Here is a 21,043-nt window from a genome sequence, read left to right as displayed (position 1 = left end):
CTCTCTGTCTCTCTCTTCCCCTTCTGCAGCCGAGGCTCCATTGGAGCAAAAGATGGCCCGGGTGCTGGGGATGGCTCCTTGGCCTCTGCCCCAGGTGCTAGAGTGGCTCTGGTCGCAACAGAGCGACGCCCCGGATGGGCAGAGCATCGCCCCCTGGTGGGCGTGCCAGGTGGATCCCAGTCGGGCGCATGCAGGAGTCTGTCTGACTGCCTCCCCGTTTCCAGTTTCAGAAAAATATAAAAAAGAAAAAAATATATATATACATAATAAAGGCATTTCCAAGTTCCAGTCAACAGCTCTCTTTAATAAAGTTTTAATGAGAATAATTTTTAGACAGTACCTCAGTTTAATTCATAGAATTAAATGTTACTAGAAGCCAAAAAGGGGTCAAACACAGAACTCATGTACATGTAATCATGAAAGTCATTTACTATTAATTTAAAAGAAATAAAAAACACGAGCAAAGGCATGGAGGTAACTTAATATGAAGCCATGTATGGGATACCTAGACTTAATAACAAAGATTCAACCAGTATTATCAGCTGAACAGATATCTATAGTCTTCAGTTAAAACCTATCTGTTTTGCCTGACCAGGTGGTGGCGCAGTGGATAAGAGCGTCAGACTGGGATGCAGAAGACCCAGGTTCGAGACCCTGAGGTCGCCAGCTTGAGCGCGGGCTCATCTGGTTTGAGCAAAAGCTCACCAGCTTGGACCCAAGGTCACTGGCTCGAGCAAGGGGCCCGCAGTCAAGGCACATATGAGAAAGCAATCAATTAACAACTAAGGTGTTGCAATGCACAACGAAAAACTCAAGATTGATGCTTCTCATCTCTCCGTTCCTGTCTGTCCCTGTCTATCCCTCTCTCTGTCTCTGTAAAAACAAAAACAAACAAAAAATAACTGTTTTGACAAACTCAACTAACTGGCCACTTAGAATATTTTTAAAGAAGAGTTTGCATTCAAATGAATCTATCTTATATCAGGAAAAATCTCTCCTTTCATGAACTATTTGGTTCCCAGATACTCAAGAATACTAAAGTTACAAAGGACAAATACAGATGGCCCTTGAACAACATGGGTTTGAACTGCATAGATCCACTTACACACTTTTTATCAATAAACATATTGGAAATTTTTTTTTAGATTTCCAACAATTTGAAAAACTTACAAACTGCATAGCCCAGAAATATTAGAATGCATCTAAGTTTATCATAAATACATGTATTTTCTCTTCCTCATGATGTTCTTACATTTCCTTTTCTCTAGATTATGGTAATACAAGTATACTTATATATATAAAAATGTAGAAAACACATGTTAATCAACTGTTTAGGTTATTAGTAAAGCTTCCAATCAAAAGTAGGCTATTCGGGCCTGACCTGTGGTGGCGCAGTGGATAAAGCATCAACCTGGAAACGCTGAGGTTGCTGGTTCAAAACCCTGGGCTTGCCTGGTCAAGGCACATATGGGAGTTGATGCTTTCTGCTCCTCCCCCCTTCTCTCTCTCTCTCTCCCCTCTCTATAATGAATAAAATCTTTTTTTTTAAAAAAAAGGCTATTCGTTACATTTTTGAGACATCAACAGCTATATGCAGATTTTCAACAGTGCAGGGGGATAATCAATGCCCATAAACCCCTGCACTGTTCAAAGGTCAAACATGCTTAGTACTCTAATTATATGAGGTGCCTAAAATAGGCAAATTCATAGAGAGAAAATAGAAATTACCACAGGGTAGGGGATATAGTTATTGCTTAGTAGTTATAGTCGATTTCAGATGATGAAAATGTTTTCAGGGGTACAGGGGTACTTGTGCCAACAAAACTGTACACTTTTTTAAAAAAAAGATTTTATTTATTGATTTTACAGAGATAAGGGAGGGGAGTGAGAAGTATCACTCATAGTTTCTCCACTTTAGTTGCTCATTGGCTGCTTGTTGTATGTGCCTTGACCAGACAAGCCTAGGGGTTTCAAACCTGTGACCTCAGCGTTCCAGGTTGACGCTTTATCCACTGCGCCACCACAGGTCAAGCTAAACTGTACACTTAAAAAATGATTATAACAGCCCTGGCCGGTTGGCTCAGCGGTAGAGCGTCGGCCTGGCGTGCGGAGGACCCGGGTTCGATTCCCGGCCAGGGCACACAGGAGAAGCGCCCATTTGCTTCTCCACCCCTCCGCCGCGCCTTCCTCTCTGTCTCTCTCTTCCCCTCCCGCAGCCAAGGCTCCATTGGAGCAAAGATGGCCCGGGCGCTGGGGATGGCTCTGTGGCCTCTGCCCCAGGCGCTAGAGTGGCTCTGGTCGCAACATGGCGACGCCCAGGATGGGCAGAGCATCGCCCCCTGGTGGGTGTGCCGGGTGGATCCCGGTCGGGCGCATGCGGGAGTCTGTCTGACTGTCTCTCCCTGTTTCCAGCTTCAGAAAAATGCAAAAAGAAAAGAAAAAAAAAAAAAATGATTATAACAGCCCTGGCCGGTTGGCTCAGCGGTAGAGCGTCGGCCTGGCATGCGGGGGACCAGGGTTCGATTCCCGGCCAGGGCACATAGGAGAAGCACCCATTTGCTTCTCCACCCCCGCCCCCCCCCTCCTTCCTCTCTGTCTCTCTCTTCCCCTCCCGCAGCCACGGCTCCATTGGAGCAAAGGTGGCCCGGGCGCTGGGGATGGCTCCTTGGCCTCTGCCCCAGGCGCTAGAGTGGCTCTGGTCGCGGCAGAGCATCGCCCCCTGGTGGGCGTGCCGGGTGGATCCTGGTCGGGCGCATGCGGGAGTCTGTCTGACTGTATCTCCCCGTTTCCATCTTCAGAAAAATACAAAAAAAAAAAAGATTACAACAGCCTGATCAGGAGGTGGCACAGTGGATAGAGCGTCAGGCTGGGACACAGAGGACCCAAGGTCACCAGCTTGAGTGTGGGATCATAGGCATGACCACTGTGGCCACTGGCTTGAGCAAGGGGTCACTCGCTCTGCTATAGCCCCCCAGTCAAGGCACATATGAGAAAGCAATCAATAAACTAAGAAGCTGCAACAAAGAATTGATGCTTCTCATCTCTCCCTGTCTGTCCCTATCTGTTCCTCTCTGCCTGTCATACACACATACACAAGATTAGAATAAACTTCATGTTATATATATTTCATTAATTTTTAAAAAGTGAAAAGCTATGTACAGAAAAACATTTTAAATTGGTATGTATATAAAAAATTGGAGACAGCTAACATACATCAATGAGATGGAAAACATTAAACTAGAAAATAACAAAATGATATATATAGAGCATAAGCATAACTATATTAAAAATATACCTACAGGCCCTTGCCAGTTGGCTGAGCTGATAATAGAGCATTGGTCTAGTGTGTGGACACCCCGGGTTCAATCCCTGGTCAGGGCACACATGAGGAGCAACCATCTTCCCCTCCCCTCACCCTCTTCTCTCTCTCTTCCCCTCTAGCATACAGCGGCTCAACTAGTTCAAGCATCAGACCCAGGCACTGAGGACAGCTCGACTGATTCGAGCACCATCCCCAGACGAGGGCTATCAGGTGGATCCCTGGATCCCGGATAGGGTGCACACAGGAGGTCTAGCTCCTGTCCTCTCAGTTAAAAAAAAAAAAAAAAAGACTACAAGTATTGAAAGCTTATATATAAAAACAAAGATAATTTTATTATAATTCCTCATTCCTTTTTTCTTACTGTATAATAAGAGATTCTTTTTAATCCACCAACAAAAACTTTTCCCATAAATCTAATTATCCTAACTGCTCTCCTAGTGAAATGAGGTAGGTTTGTCTTGAACTGAGATATGTGTGGCTTTATATTATCCAAAGCATTTCCCTTGAGAGCAAAGAGACTGCTGTACTACATGGTCAAGCCTACAAAGGCAGCACCAAGTAAGACAGAAAATCAAGTAACTATTCTCCTTTGTCACCTTTTACACTTTCATGGTGAGAGGTTTTGTTTTCCTACCATAGCTTACCTGCAGGCACGGTCAGGGGAATTAAGAATTTCATAGTAGAATACTGAGAAATTGAGAGCAAGACCTAAGCGAATAGGATGCGTTGGTGGAAGTTCTGTCATTGCAATATCACTAGCAGCCTTATAAGCCACTAGACTGTTCTCTGCAGCTTCCTTCCTGTCATTCCCTGTGGCAAATTCGGCCAGATACCTGTGGTAGTCCCCTTTCCTAAAATAAAAAAAATAAAAAAAAAAGGCAAAAAACAATTAGAAATAATGCTTTTTAAATGAAAAATTAACAAAATTTTTCTATCTAAAAAAATGTATTAAACAACTGGTATACTTTAATAATTTTTAAATGTCTTTCAGTAATAACTTACTTGCTTACAATTTTTACCTCCTTAGAGATTTCATATTGTCAAATATAAGCACAATCCTAGCAAAATTCACTAAAAACGTCGAAAAAAAATTCAACAAACTTATCACTTAATTGACTAGAATATGAAAAGTGGTTCTAAAATATAGCACAACAGTTTGTTAATCATGAAGTAAAACTTCCATATAAAAATGTTCACAATGAACTATAAAACGCATTGCAACAGCTTAGGAGAACACCTCACACAGGCAAATAAATGTAAATAAGCAAAACCTAGTGCATTTTTATAATAGTCTAACCATCTTAAATGAAGTAATATTAATATTTCATTTGCAGTGAGTTAGCATATGAAAACTAAAAAAATTAATTTGTTTTGAGAATCATGCCTCTCGTGTAGTTTAACTATCCTATTAACATTTAAAAGTATTCTTAAAAAATTGAAAACCTACATAGAGTAGGTGATGATTCTAAGAGGGCCAACATTTAATCTGACATTTTCCCTTCTAGTATAGAACCTACATTTTATAATAGAAAACCTTGGACTCGCCAGTGTTAGCTGCTGGAATGAGGTGTTTGTCCAGTACATCCAGAATATCACAACAGATTAACTTTAGTTCAGTCTCAACCTGAAAAAAAAGTCAAAAATTGTTTAAGTCTAAGAAATTACAAATTATCACACATTCTACACCTCAGGTTTTGAAGAAGAGAGCCATATTAAACAGAATATACATCCCTTTCCAAACTCCCTTTCTCCTCTTGATAAAAAAGCACAGAAAAGTTTGTCTCCAGGTTATAGAAATTATTTCTATGTGCTATTAGTCAAGTGCTTTTAAAAAATTCAGACAACCCCAGTTGGATAGCTCAGTTGGCTGGAGTACCGTCCAGGAGTGCAGAGGTTATCAGTTTAATCACCAGTCAGGGCACATACGGGAACAGTTCAATATCCCTGTCTTTCTCCCTTCCTCTCTCTCTAAAATCAATAAAATAAAACATTAAAATTTTTTTCTTTAAACAAACAAATACATAGTTCAGGTACAGAGGAGTAATACTGATTACTACTTACTAAAAGCTGTACATTTATATTAACTTTTTTTTAGAGAGAGGGGGACAGAGACAGACAGGCAGGGAAGGGAAAGAGATGAGAAGCATCAAGTCTTCTTTGTGGCACCTTAGTTATTCATCGATTGCTTTCTCATTTATGCCTGGGGGGGCAGACTATATTAACTTCTTTTTTAAATTATTTATTCAGATTTTATTTGTTTTAGAGAGAGGAGGAGGAACAGGAAGCATTAACTACCACATGCTTTGACCAGGAAAGCCCACGGTTTTGAACCAGTGACCTCAGCGTTCCATGTCGATGCTTTATCCACTGCACTACCACAGGTCAGGTCTAAAATTATTTATTGATTTAGAGAAAAGAAGAAGAGGAGGAGGAGAGAGAAACATCAATTTGTTGTTCTACTTATTTATGCATTCATTGGTTGATTCCCCTAAATGCCCTAACCAGGGATTAAACCTGCAATCATAGTGGTGTATGGTAATGATGTTCTAACTAACTGAGCTACCCAGCCAGGGCTTTCAATTAACTTCTTTAATGAGAAAGCATTATCTCAATTTCCATGGGAAAAGAAAGATTACAATATTTGCCCAACAGCGCTAGGATCTGAATCAAGACAGACTGCATGCTTACCATCACAATTTGTAAGGGAGAAATTAAAAATTGAAACCGAGGCTAACTGCTTGCTTCCAATGCTCACATTCCTAACCACTACTATGTTCAATAGCCAATCACTTTAGCAGTAAACATCCATAGCTGGTTATGACACCAAATGTCTATATGCCCTCCAAATTTATATAATATAAATATGTGGCCTCTCAATTCATTTACTATGCCAAAAAAGTACACAACCCTTAAACACATCTACATATCTTGCACTCCATTTTATATTAATTCACAGTGACACTGTTAACCTCTTCAAGTTTTTCTCATACCTTCTGTAACCTTCTTTCCTTTGCAAATAATTCTCCTGCTTTCTCCTTTCCTATCAGCTCATCCTAACCCTAAGTAAAATTAGCTCTTTCCTGAATAAAATACCTCCCCCCTTCTGGCTTTGTTAGATTGTTCTATGAGAAAAACGATTTCTGAATCCTCTTAGATACATACTCACTTACTTGGTATGACTGCTCTTCTATTACTACAAATCCTTGAAGTTCATCCTTCTAAGTTCCAATTTCTCAATTTTTGTAATCAAAAGAATCTATAGCCCCTTAATCCACATTCATTGAGTATCTTTTTTTTTTTTCTCCAGAGACACAGAGAGAATCAGAGAGAGGGATATATAGGGATAGACAGACAGGAACGGAGAGAGATGAGAAGCATCAATCATCAGTTTTTCGTTGTGCCACCTTAGTTGTTCATTAATTGCTTTCTCATATGTGCCTTGACCGTGGGCCTTCAGCAGACCGAGTAACCCCTTGCTCGAGCCAGCAACCTTGGGTCCAAGCTGGTGAGCTCTGCTCAAAGCAGATGAGCCCGCGCTCAAGCTGGCGACCTCGGGGTCTCGAACCCGGGTCCTCCGCATCCCAGTCCGACGCTCTATCCACTGCGTCACCACCTGGCTGAGTATCTATAGCCTGCTTCTCTAATTCCAACCATCATACCAACATATCACCCATGTTCCTTTCAACCCAGTTCCTTGATCTCAAGTCCATGATCTTCATTTGTCAATATCACTAACTGCGGCTACTATCCCAGATGTCTTAAATTCTAATATTTCACTACTGAAATACTAACTTCATTTTTTAGTTCCTTCACTCCCTAATATTCCTACTTAGGGACACATCAAGACATCCAGACTCTTGAAGACTTCACCTCCCAATTTATCAATCCTTCTCTTTGCTTTCTGCTTCCTTTCCTACTTAGCCCCAATCTGAATTCCAGCACACAAGGCCTCTCTCTCTTTACTTTCAACTTTCTCATTTCTTCATCCCTAAGGTATCAAACTTGTCTACTGACAACCCATATTCTTTGTTCCAACATATTTGAGGGTAATGGTCACACTGATAACCAGCTTATTACTGACCCCAGATAAGTTAATCACTCAGAACCTCAGCTTTCCCATCTATAAATCAAAATATTACTTTCCAATTATGCAGGGCCATTTAAAGATTAAATAAATGCACTATCTTACACAATTACCCATCTCTCCACTCAAAACAGTGCCCAGAAGAGCTGAAAATAGCCCATAAATGTGGCTTTCCCTCCCTCCCCTTAATAAACTCACTCCCAATGCCACTTTGTGAGTGCTTCAATAATTTCTCTCGCTGTACTCTGTTACATGCCCCTCTCTTCCACCAGAATCAGTTTAGCAGCACTATAGACGTTTTGGCCTAGATAATTCCATGCTGTGGGAAGTGGTCCTATGCATGGAAGGATGTTCAGCAGCATCCCTGTCTCTACCCATTATATGCCAATAGCAGCCTCCAAGTTTAACAACCAAAAAATGTCTCCAGATATTGTCAAATGTCCTGAGAAGCAAAATCAACCTCTGGTTAAGAATCACTACATAAATGGCTAACAAACATCTTTGACTAAAACCCACAGTAAAAATGTTACTTTTTTTTTTTTTTTTTTTTTTTAGATTTTATTTATTCATTATAGAGAGGGGAGAAGGGGAGGAGCAGGAAGCATCAACTCCCATATGTGCCTTGACCAGGCAAGCCCAGGGTTTTGAACCGGCAACCTCAGCGTTTCCAGGTTGACGCTTTATCCACTGCGCCACCACAGGTCAGGCAAATGTTACATTTTTTAAAAAATTACATAAATATATGTATGCATATATAATATCTGAAATAATACCTTCATGAAATAATGTCCAATGCCCTCTGACGGGGTTGGAAGGCTAGGTGAAAAACGTGAAGGGTTTAAGCAAAGAAAGTAAAAACTCAGATACAGACAACAGTATGTAGGGATTATAGGAGGAAAGGAGGGTAAGGGGAGGAGGAAGAAGGTAAAGGGGGCATAAATGGGGATGGAAGGAGACATGACTTGTGATGAACACACAATACAATATATGATACATACAATATAATACAGAAGTGTACACCTGTGACCTATAAATTGTATACCTGAGACTCAGTAAATTCAATTAAAAAACAAACAAACAAAAAAACAGTAACTAGACTGAGAATACATAAAGACAGTACTATCAGTCTCATCTTTGCACCCATAGCACCTAGCAAATTGTGTGGTGCAGAAGAGGCACAAATATTTGTTAAACTGCCCTGGGTGATTCACTCTATAAAATATCTTGCAGTTACCACACACACACAGAAAAACAGAGATTAAATTCAAATTAGTTCTTTACTTGTGTGGTCCTCAAAATTGAACATTACTCTCTGCAGCTTCCAAGGAAAAAGTTCGCCTCTATCTTGAAATACTGTATAGCATATAATTCCTAATCCAGGTAAGCAAAAGATGCAAGTAAATTAACATACAGAATGTTTATTAAACACATATATACAACACATCTGTGTACTAGGCTGGCATCTAAAATATCCAAAACATAAGACACCATTCTTCAAAAATGTGTACGATTTAAGAATCTCACCATTTGCCGATATTCCCGAATCATTTTTAGTTTGTCTTCTCCTCCTTTGTTTTCTTCTTTCTGTTCAATGCTGCTGATTATTCTCCAGGAAGCTCTTCTAGCTCCAATCACATTTTTATATGCAACCGATAGAAGGTTTCGTTCTTCAACTGTTAACTCCACATCCATCCCTGCTACTTTCTTCATTGATTCCACCATTTCTGTAACAGAAAAGTAAAATCAGACCTTACAAACTTTTCTTTATACCTCACAGGTCTTTTCAAGCTAATGTAAAATAAAAAAAAAACATTTAAATTAATAAAAAAAACACCTTTGCAATCATGAAAACTAATCTGAATAAAAAACTAAAAGCATATGAAAGTAAATAAACTAAGAGCCTAGAACAAGTTTGTTGTATGGAGTCAGAACAACTTCAAACTCTACCTAATACAGTTATGGTTTGAAGGAATTCCTCTCATATTAATAAACAAGGTAACTAGAACAGATATCTACCCATTTCCCAATAAGAATAATTAAGCTGGCAAAGATTAAAACAAAGATTAAAAATCGACAGGCTCTGCCTGACCAGTCAGTGCTGCAGTAGATAAGTGTGTCAGCCTGGGACGCTGAGGAAATCAGGTTCGAAAAACCTGAGGTCTCCTGGCTTGAGCACAGGCTTCTCCAGCTTGAGCATGGGATCAGAGACATGACCCCAAAATCAATGGCCTGAGCCCAGCGGTTGCTGACTTAAGCAAGGGGTCACCGGCTCAGCTGGAGCCTCCTCCCCAAATCAAGGCACATATGAGAAAGCAATCATTGAACAACTAAGATGCTGCAATTATGCGTTGATACTTCTCATCTCTCTCCCTTCCTGTCTTTGTCTACCCTCTGTCTCTCTCGTAAAAAAAAAAAGGCTCTGAAGTATATTTTCTTACAAATAAACTTCCAAATAAAATAAATTATAATACCCAAATAACAGTCCTGAGAGAGAGGGTAATTTATCCATATAGCAAACATCAACGAATATTTCCATCCATCCTCTAAGGATACTGTCGACTATATGAATTCATTCACGGGCAAAACTTTTGATGGTTCCCATTTACTACCACTAGGTGGCAAGCAAAGAAAGGGACCCAGATAAACCTTGAGAGAGCCCAACCAAGTACAGGAAAAAATAGGTAATATAATACATGGTGAATGAAAATGAAGAACCAGAAACAGCTCAATAAACAGTAAATAAATATATTAATAAAAACTACTTTTAGAAAAAAACTAAATGCCATATTACCATGTAGCTCTCCAACTTTACTGATTCAGATTTTGGTGATAAGACTCACAAATCTGCATTTTTTAAAAAATTATTTTTATTTATTCATTTTAGAGGGGAGAGAGGGAGGGAGGGAGAGAGGGTGAGAGAGAGAAGGGGGAGGAGCAAGAAGCTTCAACTGCCATATGTGCCTTGACCAGGCAAGCCCAGGGTTTTGAACTAGCGACCTCAGAGTTCCAGGTCAACACTTTATCCACTGCGCCACCACAGGTCAGGCCAAAAATCTGCATTTTATCAAGAACTCCTAGCATACACTGATACTCTGAGCCAGACGTCCCTAAACTGCGGCCCCCTGAGGCCATTTATCTGGCCCCCGCCGCACTTCCGGAAGGGGCACCTCTTTCATTGGTGGTCAGTGTACTGGAGTACTGTATGTGGTAGCCCTCCAACGGTCTGAGGGACAGTGAATTGGCCCCCTGTGTAAAAAGTCTGGGGACCCCTGCCTAAGCAAAAGCATACCTTAAGGAATTATGCAGATAAAAATACATCTTCACAAAGATTTTTTTTTTTTACAGGGACAAAGAGAGTGTCAGAGAGAGGGATAGATAGATAGATAGGGACAGACAGATAGGAACAGAGAGAGATGAGAAGGATCAATCAGATCGTTGTTCACATCCTCCACCAAAAAAAAAAAAAGGAAGAATCAATCATCAGTTTTTCGTTGTGACACCTTAGTTGTTCATTGATTGCTTTCTCATATGTGCCATGACCGTGGGCCTTCAGCAGACCAAGTAACCCCTTGCTTGAGACAGAGACCTTGGGTCCAAGCTGGTGAGCCTTGCTCAAAGCAGATGAACCCGCGCTCAAGCTGGCGACCTCGGGGTCTCGAACCTGGGTCCTCCGCATCCCAGTCCAACGCTCTATCCACTGCGTCACCACCTGGTCAAAGATTTTTATACAAGGTGTTAACAGCAACTTTCTTCGCAATACTCAAAGGATGAAAACCACCCAAATGTTCATTTATATGATGGACTAAAACTCAAGAATAAAAAAGAATAAACTACTAGTACTTGAAAGTAACAACATGGATAAATTTCAAAATCATCATACTAACTGCCTGGCTGGGTGGTGGCGCAATGGATGGAGCATAGGACTCAGATGTGAGGAACCCAGGTTTGAGGCTCCGGGGTTGCCGGCTCGAACGTGGGCCCACCTGGTTTGAGCAGTGCTCGCGGGCTTAGCCCAGGGTCGCTGGGTCTGCTGTTAGCCCCCCAGTCGGGGCACATATGGGAAAGCAATCAACGAGCAGCTAGAGTGCTGCAGCAAGGAGTTGGTGCTTCTCGCTACTCTCCTTCCTGTCTGTCACTGTCTGTCTCTCTGTCATCAAAAAAATAAAAATAAAAACACATCATACTAACTGGAAAGAGCCTGACAAAAAAGAAAATCTTTGCCTGCCCAGGCGGTGGTGCAGTGGAAAGAACGTCGGACTGGGATTCAGAGGACCCAGGTTCAAGACCCTGAGGTTGCCAGCTTGAGCACGGGCTCATCTGGTTTGAGCAAAAGCCCACCAGCTTGAACCAAAGGTCGCTGGCTCCAACAAGGGGTTACTCGGTCTGCTGAAGGCCTGCAGTCAAGGCACATATGAGAAAGCAATCAATGAACAACTAAGGTGTTGCAACGCGCAATGAAAAACTAATGATTGATGCTTCTCATCTTTCTCCGTTTCTGTCTGTCCCTGTCTATCCCTCTCTCTGACTCACTCTCTGTCTCTGTAAAAAAAAAAAACAAAGAAAGAAAGAAAGAAAGTCTTTTTCCACTTAAATCAAGTTATAGAAAACACAACTATAGGCCCTGGTTGGTTGGTTCAGCGGTAGAGCGCCGGCCTGGCGTGTGGTAGTTCTGGATTCAATTCTAAGTCAGGGTACACAAGAGAAGTGACCATCTGCTTCTCAACCCACCCCCTCATCCACTCCTACAGTCATAGCTCAAATGAATGGTTAGAGCAAGTTGGCCCCAGAATTGCTCAGTTGCCAACTAACAGAGCAGCAGCCCCAGATAGGCAGAGCAACTCCCAGTAGGGAGCTTGCCCCTGCATCCCCATCTCGCACATAATTTTAAAAAAAAGAAAAAGAAAACACAACTATAAAGACAGAAAGCAAATTAAGTGGTTACTAAGGTATGGGGGTGAAGTGAGAGGCTTGTGTGCAGATAGCACAAGAGAAATTGGGAGAGGGGGACAGAATTAAATGTTCTATGTTGGTGTTTATACAACTTAATACAGTACATTTATCAAACTTATAGAACTGTACGTTTAAAAGTGGTATTTTTATCATGTATAAATTATACCTCATAAAGCTAATTTTTTTAAATTTATTTTTATTTTTTATTTTTCTGAATTTGGAAATGGGGAGGCAGTCAGACAGACTCCTGCATGCACCCGACCGGGATCCACCCAGTACGCCCACCAGGGGATCATGCTCTTGCCCATCTGGGGCATCGCTCTGTTGCAACCAGAGCCATTCTAGCACCTGAGGCAGAGGCCACAGAGCCATCCTCAGCACCCAGGCCAATTTGCTCCAATGGAGCCTTGGCTGAGGGAGGGGAAGAGAGAGACAGAGAAGAAGGAGAGGGGGAGGGATGGAGAAGCAGATGGGCGCTTCTCCTGTGTGCCCTGGCCGGGAGTCGAACCCAGAACTCCTGCACACCAGGCCGATGCTCTACCACTGAGCCAAACGGCCAGGGCCAATAAAGCTAATTGTTTAAAATGCAGTTGTGAAACAATAAAAATAAAGAACTATTAGGGAGTATAATGGTAAGATCATTAGTTTGTGAAAGCCTAAAGGCATTCATTCAAAACATCCAATTTTTTAAACCCCAGTCATGAAAAAAGACTAAATTTAGGGGCAGTAAAGTGAAAAGGTACATTTCAAACTCACTTCTATACTTAATAGTTTTTTTTCAGAAACTAACAACAGGCTCTGACTGGATAGCTCAGCTAGTTTGAGAGTCATCCCTACATGCCGAAGTTACAGGTTCTATCCCAGTAAGGGTACATACAAAACCAATGACAGCATAAATAAGTGGACCAACAAACTGATGTTTCTCTCTCCCACCCACCTTTCTCTTAAAAACACACACACACCAAAAAAACCCTAACAACAAGCAAATCAAATATGCCTCAGAAGTAAAACAAACTCAGATGCAGAGAACTGATGGCTGCCAGATGGGAGGAGATTTGGGGGCTGAGTAAAAAGTGGCAAGAAATTAAACAGCACAAACAGGCAGTTACAAAGTAGTCACGGAGATGCAAAGTGTATACAGGGAATGGTCAATATTGTAATAACTACCATACTTCCCCATGTGTAAGAATGCATCCTTTAACAAAAATTTTGGGGTCTAAAAACTGGGTGTGTCTTATACAGTAGTTGTAGTTTTTACTTGCATTTACCACTCTTTTGTGCTTGTTTTGTCTTTGGGCTCATTGTTTAACGATGAATAAACTTGAGTTCAATAACTACGTATTTTGGGGGGTTTTGTTTGTTTTGTGGCAGAGTCAGAGTCAGAGAGAGGGACAGACAGACAGGAATGGAGAGAGATGAGAAACATCAATTCTTTGTTGTGGCTCCTTAGTTGTTCATTGATTGCTTTATCAAATGTGCCTTGACCAGGGGGCTACAGCAAAGTGAGTGACCCCTTGCTCGAGCCAGCGACCTTGGCCTCAAGCTGGTGAGCCCTGCTCAAACCAGATGAGCCCGCGCTCAAGCAGGCAACCTCTGGGTCTTGAACCTGGATCCTCCACATCCCAGTCCAATGCTCCATCTACTGCACCTCCGCCTGGTCAGGTGAGTTCAATAACTTTATATAATACATCCCTCCTACCAAAAAAAATTTGGGGTCCCAAAATTAAGGTGTGTCTTATACATGGGGAAATACAGTATGTATGGTGCCAGGTGGGTAGTGGTACTAGACTTACGGGGAAATCACTTCATAAGTTATCTAAATGTCTAACCACTATGCATAAGTACCTAAAACTAATATTGAATGTCAACTATAACTGAAAACTTTTAAATTCTTTTTAAAAAAGTGGACCAGAGCTCTGGCTGGTTGGCACAGTGGTAGAGTGTCGGCCTGGCATGTGGATGTCTCAGTTTTGATTCCCAATCAGGATACAAAGGAGAAACAACCATATGTTTCTCCACCCCACCTCCCCCTTCTCTCTCTTTCTCTCTCTCTCTCTGCTCCCCTGCCACAGCCATGCACTGCCGAGGATGGCTCAATGGAAGTTCTACGTCAAGTGCTAAAAAATAGTTTGGTTTCCAGCATGGTCCCAGGTGGGCAGAGCATTAGCCCCAGACAGGGTTTGCCAGGTGACTCCCAGTTGGGGCACACACGGGAGTCTATCTCCCATCCTCTCACTTGGAAAAAGAGGGGAGGGAAAAAAAAGTGAACCAGTAATTTACTTTTCCAAATTGTTCCTAATAAAGAAATGGGGGGGGCACCCAGCTACACCAAAAAGAATATTAATTCTTTGGCCCTGGCTTGGGGGCTCAGTGGATAGAACCAAGGTCACAGGTTTGATCCCCCAACAGGGCACATCTGAAGAGCAACCAGTGAGTGCACAACTAAATGAAACAACTAAGAGGAACAAGCCGATGCTTCTGTTTCTTCCCTCCTTCTCTCCCTCTTCCTCTCTCAAATCAATGAGGGGGGGGATATTTTTAATAAAACAAAATGGTAATAAGGGTTTGCAACATTATATATGAAAAACCTATATACAAATATCTAAAACTATCAAAAATTTAACAGTAAGCCTGAGCAGTGGTGGTGCAGTGGATAGAGATTCAACCTAGGATGGTGAGGACCCAGATTTGAAACCCTAGGCTGCTTGATTGAGTGCAGGCTCATCTGGCTTAAGCGCAGACTCACCAGCATGAGCACAGGGTCACCGGCTTGAGTATGGGATCACAGACATGACCTCATGGTCATTGACTGGGCTGGAGCCCCCCAGTCAAGGCACATATGAGAAGCAATCAATGAACAACTAAGTGGCGCAACTAAGAATTGCTGCTTCTCATCTCTCTACCTGCCTGCCTGCCTCTCTCTCTTAAAAAGAAAATTAACACCCTGGCTGGTTGGCTTAGCGGAAGAGCATTGGACTGGTGTGTGAAGTACCGGGTTCGATTCCCGGTCAGGGCACACAGGAGAAGCGCCCATTTGCTTCTCCACCCCTCCCCCTCTCCTTCCTCTCCATCTCTCTTCCCCTTCAGCAGCCAAAGCTCCATTGGAGCAAAGTTGGCCCGGGTGCTAATGACGACTCCATGGCCTCCACCTCAGGCACTAGAATGGCTCTGGCCGCAACGGAGCAATGCCCCAGCTGGGCAGTGTCACCCCCTGGTGGGCATGCCCGGTGGGTCCCAGTTGAGCACATGCAGGAGTCTGTCTGACTGCCTCCCCGCTTCAAATATAGGAAAAATACCCCCCTCAAAAAAGAAAATTAACAATGATGTATCTGGGTAGCATTCCAGATGATTGAGATTTTCTTCATATTTTATGCTTTTAAATCTTTCAACAATGAATATTCCATATTTTTACAATATGATGGGAGAAATATATTTCAAACACTCAATGATCTAATCCAGATTCTACTATATATAATCCCCTTCATTTAGAAAACCACAAAACAATGCACAAAAACCAGTGGTACAACTACAGAAACAGCATCTATCCACTTTTTTTTTTTTTTTGCATTTTTCTGAAGCTGGAAACAGGGAGAGACAGTCAGACAGACTCCCACATGCGCCCGACCGGGATCCACCCGGCTCGCCCACCATGGGGCGACGCTCTGCCCATCCGGGGCGTCACCATGTTGCGACCAGAGCCACTCTAGCGCCTGAGGCAGAGGCCACAGAGCCAACCCCAGCACCCGGGCCATTTTTGCTCCAATGGAGCCTTGGCTGCGGGAGGGGAAGAGAGAGACAGAGAGGAAGGCGCGGCGGAGGGGTGGAGAAGCAAATGGGCGCTTCTCCTGTGTGTCCTGGCTGGGAATCGAACCCGGGTCCTCCGCACGCTAGGCCGACACTCTACCGCTGAGCCAACCGGCCAGGGCCGCATCTATCCACTTCTATTAAATAACAGCTTTGCCTGACCAGGCGGTAGCACAGTGAATACAGCATCAGCCTGGAACGCAGAGTACCCAGGTTCGAAACCCCGAGGTCTCTGGTTTGAGTACAGTCATATCTGGCTTGAGTGCGGGCTCACCAGCTTGAGCAGGGATCATAGACATGACCCCATGGTCACTGGCTTGAAGTCCAAGGCTTGAGCAAGGGGTCACTGGTTCAGCTGTAGTGCCCACCCCACCACGTCAAGACACATATGAGAAAGCAAACAATGAACAACTAAGGTGCCACAACAAAAAACTGATGCTTCTCATCTCTCTCCCTTCCCGTCTGTCCCTATCTGTCCCTCATTTTTTTTTTTTTTTTTTCCTTTTCATTTTTCTGAAGCTGGAAACAGGGAGAGACAGTCTGACAGACTCCCGCATGCGCCCGACCGGGATCCACCCGGCACGCCCACCATGGGGCGATGCTCTGCCCACCAGGGGGCGATGCTCTGCCCATCCTGGGCGTCACCATGTTGCGACCAGAGCCACTCTAGCGCCTGAGGCAGAGGCCACAGAGCCATCCCCAGCGCCCGGGCCATTTTTGCTCCAATGGAGCCTTGGCTGCGGGAGGGGAAGAGAGAGACAGAGAGGAAAGCGCGGCGGAGGGGTGGAGAAGCAAATGGGCGCTTCTCCTGTGTGCCCTGGCCGGAATCGAACCCGGGTCCTCCGCACGCTAGGCCGACGCTCTACCGCTGAGCCAACCGGCCAGGGCTGTCCCTCATTTTAAAAAAAGCCAACAAGTTTCAGCATATTCACAGGACTGTGCAACCATTACCACAATCAATTTCAGAACATTTTCATCACTTGATAAAGAAAAGCTCCAGCTCTTTCCAGACAGCGCCAAGCCATTAGCATCTCTCAGGACAACTGGCACAAGACCGGGGCAAGAGAAAGACCTACCTTAAGAAGCAAAAATATGAGCTAGGGTGCCCTGCTGCCAGCACTAAAATTGGCCCCCATGAAAGAAAGCCAGAGACAGTGTCTTGAAGCTGGATGTGGGGAACTTCTGGGAGTCATGGGTGATATACAAAACAAGGATTACTGATGCATCCAACAAAAAAACTGGTCTGCATCCAAGACCCTAGCAAAGAATTGCATCATGCTCACTGACAACTCTTTGAATCCCACGAGAACCTGATACAGAGCTGCAAAAAGAAGGCCAAGCTGACTCCTGAAGGAGGAAAAGACTTTATTTACTGATTTTAAAGAGAAAAAAAAGCATTTATTTGTTTTTCCACTTAGCTGTGCATTCATTGGTCCCATATGTGCCCTGACTGGAGGGTCAAACCCTCAACACCTTGGTGTTTCCAAACAACGCTCTAAGCTAATTATCAAGAGATTTAAAACAAAACACAATCTAAGAAAATTCGGAAGAGGCCCTGCCCTGGCAGGTTGCCTCAGCGGTAGAGTGACGGACCAGTATGTGGAAGCCCCAGGTTTGATTCCAAGTCAGGGCACAGAGAAGTGACTATAGGCTTCTCCCCACTCCTCTCTCTCTCTCTCTCTCTCTCTCTCTCTCATTTCCCCCTTCCCCCACCCCTTCCCACAGCCATGGCTGAATGGTTCGAGTCAAGTCGGTCCAAGCGCTGAGGATGGCTTCATGGCCTTGCCTCATGCACTAAACTCGCTTGATTGCCAAAAAACAGAGCAGTGGCACCAGATGGGCAGAGCATCAGCCCCAGACGGACTTGCTAGGTGGCTCCTGGTTGGGGCGCATGTGGGAACCTCTCTGCCTCTCACTTTAAAACAAACAAACAAAAATTTTCATAAGAAATATGAGACTGACCAGGCAGTGGCGCAGTGGATAGAGCGTCGGGCTGGGATGCGGAGGACACAGGTTCGAGACCCCGAGGTCTCCAGCTTGAGCGTTGGCTCATCAGCTTGGACCCAGGGTCGCTGGCTTGAGCAAGGGGTTACTCAGTCGGCTGCAGCCCCACGGTCGAGGCACATATGAGAGGGCAATCAATGAACTAAGGTGTCGTGAAGAAAAACTAATTGATGCTTCTTATCTCTCTCCGTTCCTGTCTGTCCCTATCTATCCCTCTCTCTGACTCTGTCTCTGTAAAAAAATAAAAATAAATAAATAAAAGACCTTTCATCATGCCCATCTTTAAAAGGGAGGGGAACCCCATGCCCATTAACAGTCACTCCCTAGTTATCCCCAACTATCTCAGCCATAGAACATCACCTAAGTACTTTGTCTCTATGGATTTACCTAGTCTACACATTTTATATAAACTGAACCATATAATACAGTGTGTCCGTAAAGTCATGGTGCACTTTTGACCAGTCACAGGAAAGCAACAAAAGATGATAGAAATGTGAAATCTACACCAAATAAAAGGAAAACTATCCCAGTTTCATACCTATTCAGCGCAGTTCGATGTGAGCTCACGCACAGATTTTTTTTTTTGTATTTTTCTGAAGCTAGAAACGGGGAGAGACAGACAGACTCCCTCATGCGCCCAACCGGGATCCGCCCGGCACGCCCACCAGGGGGCGGTGCTCTGCCCCTCCGGGGCATCACTCTGTTGCGACCAGAGCCACTCTAGCGCCTGGGACAGAGGCCAAGGAGCCATCCCCAGCGCCCAGGCCATCTTTGCTCCAATGGAGCCTTGGCTGCAGGAGGGGAAGAGAGAGACAGAGAGGAAGGAGGGGGGGGGGGGGGTGAAGAAGCAAATGGGCGTTTCTCCTATGTGCCCTGGGCGGGAATCAAACCCGGGTCCCCCGCGCGCCAGGCCCACGCTCTACCGCTGAGCCAACCGGCCAGGGCTTGCTGCCTTTTTTGAGGTTGATGGTTCTTTCTTCTTCAAGTTGCCGTAAATAATACGTGCCTTTTTGCATACAGCTAGTGCTCGACTTAAGACCACGATTGGTTCCAACAGACCGGTCATAACACAATTTGATCGTAAGTTGAGCAGGCTATATGTACAGTACTGTGAAATGATGTTATAAAAATCTTTAAGTCAAAGACAAAGACAATTTCCTCTTGGTAGACATTTTGGGAGGGGTCTGATGAAAAATATCCGAGACACAAAACACAAATTGCTGTACCGAGTCTGGGATAACAATTGAAATGGTGCACGCGGAGATGGTAGTACTGCCGGAAGCTGGTCCACACTGGCATACGCCCAGCTGGGCAACACTTGCGCTGCCAGATGCGGAGCAGTTGTGGCTAGCGATTGTGGTCGTAAAGTCGAATGGTCGTTAAGTCGATCAATATTTGTATTACAATCTCCGTCACTGTATCTCATGCCAGCTCGTTCTCTTTCACCCACACCAGCAGAAACTTCTCCATTTCTTCATGGATATTTGTCCTTAATTGGGACAGAATTGTAGTTCCTTCGCTGGATTTGTGCTTTTGAGGGCATCTTTCTGTTTAAGGATGGTACAAATTGTAGATGTATTGCAGTCATACAGCCTTGCCAGTTCAATCACTCATACACCACACTCATGGTTTTCTATTATTTCTTGCTTTACTTCTATTGACATAATTCTTTTCTTCTCATCACTGTCCTTTACACTCCCTTTCTTCGGCACCATGATAGCACACAAAACAAGTTAGTAAAAAATGCAAAAATGATGCAAGAACAAGTACAGCACACGAGATTCGACTTGATTCTGCGGGTAACACGTGAGAAAGAACGAGATGCTGGTGTTGTGCTGTCAATACTGGACCTGTGCGCCAACTAGGGGCAGCTTCCCAAATCATTTGTATCTCGGAATTTCGCTCGATCTCGAACAAAAGTATGAACTGAGTCGCAGCTCATATCTTAAAAAAAATTTGTATGTTCGTCTGCTCATATCTCAAGGTACCACTGTTTATGCTTTGCTAATTTTAAAACTGAATAATTTGCCTTTGTATTAATGAGGAATTATTCAGAAATTATTGGGGGGTGGAGGGAGGGGAGGGACATAAAACCAAATAAAAGGTGATGAGGACAATTTGACTTTGGGTGATGGGTATACAACATATTAGAATGTCAAAATGACCTGGAGATTGTTTTCTCTTTAGCTATGTACTCTAGTTGACCAATGTCACCCCATTAAATTATCTAAATAAAAAGTTTAAAAAAATTTAATTTTAGGCCCTGGCCGGTTGGCTCAGCGGTAGAGCGTCGGCCTAGCGTGCGGAGGACCCGGGTTCGATTCCCGGCCAGGGCACACAGGAGAAGCGCCCATTTGCTTCTCCACCCCTCCGCCGCACTTTCCTCTCTGTCTCTCTCTCCCCCTCCCGCAGCCAAGGCTTCATTGGAGCAAAGATGGCCCGGGCGCTGGGGATGGCTCTGTGGCCTCTGCCCCGGGCGCTAGAGTGGCTCTGGTCGCAACATGGTGACACCCAGGATGGGCAGAGCATCGCCCCCTGGTGGGCAGAGCGTCGCCCCTGGTGGGCGTGCCGGGTGGATCCCGGTCGGGCGCATGCGGGAGTCTGTCTGACTGTCTCTCCCTGTTTCCAGCTTCAGAAAAATGAAAAAAAAAAAAAAAAAAAAAAAAAAATTTACTTTTAAAAGCCCAACTATGCCTGACCAGGTGGTGGCGCAGTGGATAGAGTGTTGGACTAGGATGCCGAAGACCCAGGTTCGAGACCCCAAGGTTGCCAGCTTGAGTGCAGGCTCACCTGGTTTGAGCAAAAGCTCACCAGCTTGGACCCAAGGTCGCTGGCTCAAGCAAAGGGTTCCTCGGTCTGCTGAAGGCCTGCGATCAAGG

General features: G+C 43.9%; 1 protein-coding gene across 2 annotated transcripts in view; it reads right to left on the bottom strand.

Annotated features, from left to right (window-relative positions):
• YWHAE (tyrosine 3-monooxygenase/tryptophan 5-monooxygenase activation protein epsilon) overlaps nucleotides 1-21,043 on the bottom strand; it is a 61,074-nt gene that overhangs the window by 9,201 nt on the left and 30,830 nt on the right. For both annotated transcript variants that reach the window (XM_066363570.1, XM_066363569.1), the window contains exons 2-4: nucleotides 8,931-9,130; nucleotides 4,840-4,946; nucleotides 3,967-4,173 (exon numbers count right to left, since the gene is read on the bottom strand). In XM_066363570.1, coding sequence (XP_066219667.1) covers nucleotides 3,967-4,173; nucleotides 4,840-4,946; nucleotides 8,931-9,130 — 514 coding nt within the window. The remainder of the gene's footprint in view (nucleotides 1-3,966; nucleotides 4,174-4,839; nucleotides 4,947-8,930; nucleotides 9,131-21,043) is intronic.

Source organism: Saccopteryx leptura, chromosome 2, assembly GCF_036850995.1.
Source record: "Saccopteryx leptura isolate mSacLep1 chromosome 2, mSacLep1_pri_phased_curated, whole genome shotgun sequence".
Lineage (NCBI taxonomy): Eukaryota > Metazoa > Chordata > Mammalia > Chiroptera > Emballonuridae > Saccopteryx > Saccopteryx leptura.
This window is presented reverse-complemented; position numbering and strand designations above follow the sequence as displayed.